The 9,532-nt window shown below is 30.8% G+C and overlaps 1 protein-coding gene across 2 annotated transcripts in view; it reads right to left on the bottom strand.

Moving 5' to 3' along the window:
• Window positions 1-1,404: 1,404 nt before the first annotated feature.
• LOC130452604 (protein Aster-B-like) overlaps window positions 1,405-9,532 on the bottom strand; it is a 34,994-nt gene continuing 26,866 nt past the window's right edge. For both annotated transcript variants that reach the window (XM_056791942.1, XM_056791941.1), the window contains 6 exons: window positions 9,110-9,380; window positions 8,473-8,665; window positions 7,848-8,006; window positions 6,739-6,910; window positions 6,267-6,387; window positions 1,405-4,220 (listed from right to left, as the gene is read on the bottom strand). In XM_056791942.1, the coding sequence (XP_056647920.1) occupies window positions 4,113-4,220; window positions 6,267-6,387; window positions 6,739-6,910; window positions 7,848-8,006; window positions 8,473-8,665; window positions 9,110-9,380 (1,024 nt within the window). In that variant the 3' untranslated portion in view covers window positions 1,405-4,112. The remainder of the gene's footprint in view (window positions 4,221-6,266; window positions 6,388-6,738; window positions 6,911-7,847; window positions 8,007-8,472; window positions 8,666-9,109; window positions 9,381-9,532) is intronic.

The raw sequence follows: 9,532 nt of genomic DNA, 5'->3' as shown, positions 1-9,532 counted from the left end.
AAATAAGTTTAATAATAGAAATATTTATTAATAAATATTGATATTATTATTCAAAAATAATAATTTAATAAGTTTAAAATATTTGGTAATTGGCATTTGACGAAAGCTACTTTTTCTCTTCAATGCTGGCATATTACGAATTCGTTTCAGCTGTAGTAATCTCACAGTATCATTTTCTGTTTGTTTTTCAAACCATTTGAGAGCTGTTTTCATAGCCTGAAGTGCTTCATCATGAGATGATTCTCCATCATTTTTCACGTCTAGATTTTTTTGATCGACACTGTCACAAGTGACCCATTCTTTGATATCTTATATTTCATAACTTGGCTCAATATTACTCAATTATTTAATTGATCGCAGTTGATAGTCCGGATACTCGCGAATCCGTATAACTGAGGGCCGGATAATCGAGTTTCTACTGTATTTACTGTTCCTGGGTTCTCTTCCCAGTCCTCTCTCGTTGATAAGAGAATGTTCAGGTCTATATAAAAACTCAGTCTGGCGGTAGTGTAGTCGGTACGTTGTTTCAACACACCTTTGTTTACTGTATCCGCCATATTCTCTATCTACCTAGTATCCTGGTATGCCCATAGTTGGATTGTTTCCACAGCCCAGTTTTCCTCAGTCTGAGGACACTTTTAGCTGCTAATCCTTTTATGTGCATATCCAGTGGTTTCAGACAGCATTCCAGATTCTCTTACTTCAAATGTAATGTTTGATTCGTTATCTGAAGATTACTTCTTGAGGATTCCTGAGAATTTGTCCATTCTTATTTTGATAAATCGTTAGAACAATATTGTTCAACTCGCGTAATTTGCAAAAACTCTCTGGTGCTCATTTAGGCAAATATTGTGCCTGTTGAACAATATTGCTCTTTTCATAACTACTTATGTAAATAACTATTACATATCTGTTTCCACCACTGTAATACAGATTCTATAAGTCATTTTTCTAAGTTAAATTGTAAATTTTCCACCATTTTTATTGTTTTATTTTAGGGGGTTTAGCTTATGTTATATATATGTCTGTTTTTGAAAATTAGTATTTATCACAAGATTTACTTCCAGTTATTTCAGTAGTAGTTGCCCATCATCACCACATCATTTTGACAGGAGGAACAATTCGTAAATGAATTCAAAATATTTTTTCAATCAACATTGTTGTATTCTAGCATAGTCGTAAAAAATATCTCGAACAATAACAAGTTTACCAATCTCTTTCAATTGTTTCGCACGCTGACAATTATTGTCGACGATGGGGAATTCTCACTATTTTTGCTAAATATACTTTCCAGATAAAGGTAATATTTTATAGCTTAGCTTACAAATTACACTGAATGTTCTAATTACTAAATGCACTGTTATATAACATATGCAACCTAAAATTAAAGAAAAACAATTGAAGTGCCCAGAAGAAGTAATATTTTATATTTACTATTATCTTGGGTACATGAGTGTATAAGGAACAATTCATAAAAACTATACTAAAAAATATAACACAGTGCGCAATGACATTAACTTCTAGACACCTTAGAAAATATAACAATAAATAAAAATTAAAAATCCTTACACACATTTGACATTATTTTTACAATATAATAAATATCTTTCAATGACATTACTAGTTAGAATATGAGGTAATTGAGATACGTTTACTGTGAATAGAGATTGTAATAGTTAGTTAAATCACACAACTAAAATAAAGTCTATTTCTCATGGGTAAATTTTGCTGGAGTCTTAACTGTGAAGCTTGCAAAATATTTTCATTATAAGTTGAGAATCTTGTTTTTAAAATAAAGTAAAAGTTATTTATTATAAGTAAAAATTCTTTAGAATATACCAAATAAAACTTTCGACAATAAAACTACTACTTGAAGTAGAAAATATTATAGGGAAAATCACCAAAAATAAGAATAAAGAAGTCATTCTCATCTTATCCACAGTAACTATATGCATATTTTCTAATGAAAAGTAGGCAAAACGTATTGTATTTATGGTGACATATTCAAAAAATGTTGTCAAACTTTAAGTTATTCTTTCTCTTTATATTTTCAACTTATCATAAACTAGATATCTGACATCTTGTACAAATATTTTCCTCATTCCAAGTCATTTAAGCATGTTTGCTTGCACAAACATACAAAGCTATAGAAAATATCACAAGAATCAGTGTTTAACCACGAACAATTTAAATATTGGAGTTTCCCTTGCTAATAATAACAGGATTGCAATGGCATTGGAAATACTCGTTTATTCATTCAACTTGTCGTGCTTGATGTAATGATACAATCTATTTTTTCAATTATCTAGTGTCGCAATTCTAACTAAATGAACTTTCAATAAACTTAATCTACCCTAATTCCATCCATCACCACTATAGAAAAGCGTATTTAATATTTGCACCAAATCCTACTGCAACCATATAAATTAGTATAACAAATTATTTCACTAATTTTAATAAAACCAATAGTTTTTTCTAAATAAAAACAAGTATTCCAATTATAATTAAAACTGATTTATCGGAATGATTACAAATAATTTTGTATTTACACATTAATCGAAATGCCACTGTGTTTATAAAATATTGATACTGATGGTTTAGCAAAACAATACATTGACAACCATTCAATGTGATGTCATTCTTTTGGAATTCATTGCTTTTTTTACCGATAAACCAGTGATTCTCAAGCAGTGTGCCGCGAAATTCTTGAAATGTGCTGCCATGTGTTACGAATGCATTCAGTGAAATATTAAGACAGAATATGGAAATCAGAGCTCCAGATAAATATTGTCTATATTTAAAGGATTTTGATAACTGAAATGAATACGCTCCTGACATAATTGTTATCGTGACGTAGTTTTTTCATAATTGACCTCAATTATCATAATAAAATCATAGATCGAGAAACGACTGTGCACTGGGTGATCACGTGCTGATCATAGTTGTCATTTACTGCGTCTCTAATTGGAACGTACAATAATCACATTCAGTTGACCTCGTCTCCTCTTAGTGTTGGTTTTTGTACAGTAGAATTTTTTGAGTTTATTATTTATATTTATTATATAAAATTATTCGCTTTCGCACGTATAATACTACAGTACTGTGCTGCAAATCTTAAAGTAATTATACAACATGTCGTGTTTAATAATTTTCTGACAAAATTATTTTCATTTTAAAAGAATTTGGAAATAAAAATGTAAAAGCAAAAAGAAAACTTATGATGATAATAATAGTGTTACGGTGAGCCCCGAGTCCAGTGCAAATTGTTGTCCTAAATTATCTGATTTTACAACAGGTAAACACATTTTGGATGCAATAATCAATTCTTATTTAAAAGAAATTGAAATTTCATATTAAATGTACTTTCTAATCTATCATTAAATAAACTTTTTCCATACTTTGTAATGCTATTTTACTTCAAATTCCATTGAAAATTATTATCGTCTGCTATTATTACAAAATATATCGTATTATAGGTATCTAATTATTTGTTTACTGCCAAGTTTTTGAATTATTAAAAGTGTGACGTGACGAAAAAAAGGTTAAGAATCACTGCGATAAACTAATAAAAGGTCATATAACAATAACAAGTATAGAAAATACAGTTTCTGAAACTAGGTTGATAAAACCTCTTTAAAATCTGGATTAAAATGTGGCAATTAAAAAATCACAATTAGTAAGTATATGGTGGATAGAAGAAGTTATGATATCACAATTGACCTCAACAAGTTATGTATAGTATAATCTGCATAAAAACTATTTAATTAAAAGCTGCCCATTTTCCACATATATCACAGAAATAAAAGTGTGTATAATAATAAAAAAATACAATAAAATTGTTTCAAAATAAAAGTTTAAAATTATGTAAGTAGTAATAATGATAGGAGATAATATATTTCTAAAAATCGTGAATAATGTATAAATTTCTTAAAGCATTTTAGACGCCTACATATCTACATACCCCTTCCTCTTCCCATTAATTATATACATATATAAGTGCTTTCAACACTTAATATTTTTACACAAGTTGAAATTTAGATTAAAAGGGTTTATAATTATCGCTCGCGTTATTTGTCAAATGTATGAAAGATTTATGAATTTCAATACAATATCTATAATTCTTCTTTATTTTCTTCTTGACCCGCTTGTAGAATTGACACTAATTTGCTAGAATATGTCGACTGAATTGAACTTTGAAGCTCATTAAGAGATTCCTCGGCCTGAAATGTAGCCAAAACATAAAAATAAAAAAAAATAATAGACAGTTTCAAATTATATAAATTGCACTGTCCTTAGTGTCTGTCTGTTATATTTCTATTAAATGTAGCCTTTCATTAGGATGTAACGAAGTTACATTTTTCTAAAACGTAAAAGCAAAGATATTACCCATTTCAAATATAAATATACTTATATCTTCATTATTTTTCAACGTAAAAATGTAATTCTTTTTCTAGTATAACTAGAAAAATATGCCGGTTTAAATGTTTAATATAGTTTACTCCCGAAACTACTATTTACAAGGGTTGTATTCTCCCCGAAACTCAAGGAACCGTAGCCAAAGAGACCCCACCTTTCGCACCGCTAGAGAAAGGAAACGCTAGCAGCAATAAAAGAGATGGTATCGAGTGGACAGCGTGACGCGAAGTCGTTCCGCAGTTGTCATCGAAGCGAGAAAACAACCAGAGAATACCGTTGTAAGTAGAGTTATTTTTCTAAATCCTAACCAAATCCAAGCAACTTCAGCGGGTTAGTATAAGAGAAATACTGGTAACAGCCTAACATTTTGAAAAGCAAAAGTAATTCTAGAAGAACCAGCAAGCAGCCGGGCTACCACGCAGTCTACAGAGAAGACAACATGCGAAGCAGAGTAAGAGTTCAAATTTTTCTAATTCTGTTGAAAGGTTTTTGCGCAAGTCCGTCCGAACTCAAGAGGGAGAAACCCAGATAAGCCGATATAGGTCATTAGGTTGAGTACTCACATCTCAGTAGTGGTTGTGTTAGTGCCTTCAGCCAACCGATTATACCGAGGGAAAAGAAACTGTTACTTATGGAGCTGAGTATTCACACTTCAGTAGGAGTCGCGAAACTGCCATTGAGAGAACTAAGTATTCACATCTCAGTGGTAGTAGTGGCTTAGTGCCTTCAGCCCACCGAATATGGAAATAATTTTAATAATTGTTATAGAAATTGAAATGCGCATGTGGTAATTTACTAACGCGAGAATTTGAGAACCGCAGCCCTTACCATAGAGCTTAGACCGTCCGAGAGTTTTTGCACGCCGCTTAACCTCGCTTGTTGCGCAGCTCCGTTTTCACTTTGCCGCACCGCTTAACAGCCGTTACTACAGGTTACTAGTTAATAGATAGTCATCGTAGAGTTTTCGCTTTTGGTATGTTTGCTTTTCTCAGCTAATTTAATTATTTTAATGTGTCTTCATGTATAGTTTATCTTTATTTTTAGTTTTCAATTAAGAAGTTGTATTTAACCGTTGTTTAGCATTCTTATAAGACTCTGTATCTCAAAAAGCTTCGTAAGGAACACCAGCAGCATAATCAGGTTACCAATCCAGCAGGACAAGTAAGGTCTGTTCAACTAGCTTAAGCGTATTTGTCATAATAATATTGACCACTGGAGATACTTCAACTTAGGCGTCAATGCTTCTTTGGGACTTGAAATTTTGGCCACCACCGGCAAATGTTCTGTACATCCTCGAATCGCAAATTGAAATTTTTCAACAGGTCTCCCCAACTTGGTAGTCCCTGTTTAGGTGCTAAGTTACCAAATGTAAATTTTGGCTTACATATTGTTTACAGCAATAAAAACATCTCTGAAAGATTGATAAAAACTTTTTATCTGTATATCGTTTTATTTTTATAAAATAATTATGGGTACATAGACACTAAGAACAGTGACATGAATTGTAGCAGCATAGCTTCATGAAAACCACAAAATTAACCCTGATATGGATAATAAAAATATAAATTTCAGTAATTCTTAGACATTTCTATATGTTCTTGATTTTTGATTTGCTTTAATAAATAGTTATTATTATCAACTTATTTGATGAATGAGGATATAAGACACTAAGAATGGTGGCATGAATTAATTTAGCATAGCTTTATGAAAACAACATAATTAAACTCAAAATAGGCAATACTATTTTCTTGCGACCGAAGTATAAAAAATAATTCCAATTAGAATAGATCATAAATCAACAACAATTAATGTTAATTGTGACGGAGATGTGAACATCTAAAAATATTTACCTGTCGTAAAAGTTGAATTGAATTCCTCAATAACTTTTGCCACTTTTGAGCCTCCACTGAATGCAGAGCTTCCTGTTGTTGTAATAATGTTATCCATTCTTCATGAGATTGTGGTGGATGTCTAAAAATATACTATAATAGATTTAATTCCTTAAAAGCCAACAGGGACGATAAGACATACAAAATGAAACTTATTGAAATAATGATCTATAAAAGGTAGCTGCACAAATTTTATTAGGATCAGTTGTTTGATTCTGAGGTGCCAGTGAATTCATATTTTTTTTTAATTAAAAGAAAATCGGTTTGTGAATACGCCCAAGAGGATCCACGATTGTTAATTTGTTTGTTGTATTTAAATCAAATCACGTAAAAGGGATGTTCTAAAAACAAAACCTGTTTTCCCATGTTCAACTAAGAAAAGTAACTTTTCCTGACAAATGATTGTTGGTTGTTTAAATAAAAAATTACTTACTTCAGTAAATGCAAATCCAATAAATTATAGGACGGTGCTTCTTCTAAAGACCATAATTTGTAATATAACATTACATTTAAAAATAGTAACAATATTAACACAAAAAATACTATCATGGTACATATTTCACTACTAAAAATACCTTCTGTAATTTTCTTTTTTGCAGGATTATCTGAAAAAAAATGTATACTACACCCTTTGCTTTGAATTAATTTTAAAATGAAAAAAAGGTTATTACAACAAGGGAGATATGGTAATGATGACTTGCAACAAATGTGGTTATAATAGCCTTATGATATCGTTTAAAATAAAAATGAATTAGTTTGAAAAAGACTGAAATATCAATCCTTTACTTTTATTATGTTCTTCTTCAGGTGTTATTTACATTTAATAGGTTCCTTCGATTTTTCCTTCTATTATTAATTTCAGTATATCATACTTTTTACAGTATATGTGGCCCAGATAAGCGGTCTTTCTGCTTTTTATTGTTGTGAGTAACTCTCTTTCTTTTCCCATACATTTAAGCATTTTATCATTACATACATGTTGAGTCCATGGTATCTTTAATAGTCTACGAAAGATCCACATTTCAAAAACCTCGAGTCTGTTCATGGTATCCACTTCCACTACGTTCCATTAAAGCAACGTAGAATGGTCAATTCTGAATGGTACACCAGCATTTGTTTGTCAAAAGTGTTAGAAAAAATCAGGGAAACCAATCGCAGAAGACGAATCATTGTCTATTATGACAATTCGAGTTCTCACATATCATTTCAAATAAAAACGTTTTTGAACAGTCAAAACATCCAATTGATGGGTAATCCGCTGTTTAGTCTTTGTTTAGCACCCAACTATTTCTTCTTATTCCCGCAGATCAAAAAAAAATTGCGAGGTCAACGTTTTACTAAACCTGGAGAAACAATTGATGCGTTTAAATTACATGTTTTGGAGGTACCTCAATCGGAAAGGAAAAAATGCTTCGACAATTAGTTCAAACGCATGTAAAAGTGTATTGATCTTAATGGAGAATATATTAAAAAATAATAAAGCCTTATACAATTATAAATAAAATCCTCGTACTGGCTAATAATTGAAAAGTATGTACTTACTTTCTTCAATAGTACCTCTCGTACTACTGTTAATCCGTCTTTTTCGTTTAGCTTTCCTTTTAATTTCAGGAATACTATCATCACCCTCTGCATGTAGTGCCCTAGTTAAATGAGCACCATAGTCTTCTATACCGGAATAAGCATTTCTCTCAATCATACCTATAAATAATATAATTAAAAAAGAAGAAACAAATACATTGGTTCTACAATAAAATGTGTTGATCTTCAAGCTCGAATATTTTATTCTTGAGCATGCCCGAAAAAATTTATTAATATTGCCAAGAGAAGTGTTTCATTATTAGCAATGAAACCGCAAATGATTTTTTATTTTGATAATAAATAAACCGATTGGTGTTTATTTATTAGAAATAGAAATAAAAAAAAATGGATGTGTCAAAACAATAATTGTCTCGTTATAAATTTTCTTTGTTTGCCGGAAAAACTTATCTTCATTTATTTCATCCCCTTATATGTCCATATTTTTTGTTTCCAAATATTAAATTTTTTAATATTTACATGCCCTGAGTTGTTTCCCTGCTCCTACACCCTGTTGATATCCACAAAAAAATAGTTTTACTATATTACCATATTATCATAACATTTTATATTACTCATAAGAGCGTACCTTTCACTAAACCCCAAACAGACTTCTTATATTTAACTTGTGCAAACATTTGAAGGGAACTTTGGTTTTCAGACACTTTTTGAAGACAATAGTGAACAAAGACATAAAAACTATCTGCATAAGGAACGCCAGCGTTTAGAGATTCTACGTCTATTGAATATAAGTGTCCAGCCTTACTGCAGGGATTCATTGTCTGAAAAAGATTAAGCAGTTAATATTTATGTAAATCATAATTTTCATGGGTAGGTTAAGTTTTTGGATATTTTCTGAAATTCTTCGTATTTTAATCGCTAATTAAAAAATCAAAAGTAAGCTGACTCAACATAAACACAGAAAAAATAGAAAACGCCGTGAGGAAGGGAAATGTAACTAAAGTTAATGAAGTTTGGTATCAAGGCAACATATTATAACAAAAGATATTCTTCTCTGCTGAATATGTTTTAAAGAATAACCGAATTGAAGAGCGATATCAAAAATGTGTGATGGCACTATGCAATATTTATTGAAAGGTGTTGCTACTTTAGATCGATTTAGAGGTGATTTGTTGCTTGGGTTTCAGAGCGATGGATGCAACTGTTCAAAAAGAAGAGAATTAGTAAGAAAAATTAAGATGCAAAATTTCAAGTCAAATACATACCTGCTGCTCAGTAACTTGTGCTGATTTAGGACCCATAGTAGCTAAGAGGGCTACCGTTAAACTAACCACTCTACTCTTACTATTATCTATAGGATTATGAGTCCATGGGGTTTGAGTTAGATCTGTTGTTTTTCTAGCTGCGTGAAAGTCCAAATAGAATTTTGAACTAGTGAAGAGTAATGTGAAGAGTTGATCCACATGAATAGGAAACACTTCATTAATAATTTGCTTACCATCATGAGGACATGTACAGTTAACTTTAATGTCAGTTCTGTAAAGAAATACCTATGTATTAAGACCTAATAAAGTAGAATTTTAAATTTTAGTAAGTTTTACCTTCATTTTTTGCCAAAAAATATTTCAAGCTTTAAAATATTGCTCAGCTTAGTACTTATGTACCTCCGAATAATGTTCTGTAAGCTT

This window comes from Diorhabda sublineata, chromosome 2 (genome assembly GCF_026230105.1).
Source record: "Diorhabda sublineata isolate icDioSubl1.1 chromosome 2, icDioSubl1.1, whole genome shotgun sequence".
Classification (NCBI taxonomy): Eukaryota; Metazoa; Arthropoda; class Insecta; order Coleoptera; family Chrysomelidae; genus Diorhabda; species Diorhabda sublineata.
The sequence above is the reverse complement of the archived record's forward strand: the minus strand, read 5'-3'. Positions and strand labels throughout refer to the sequence as shown.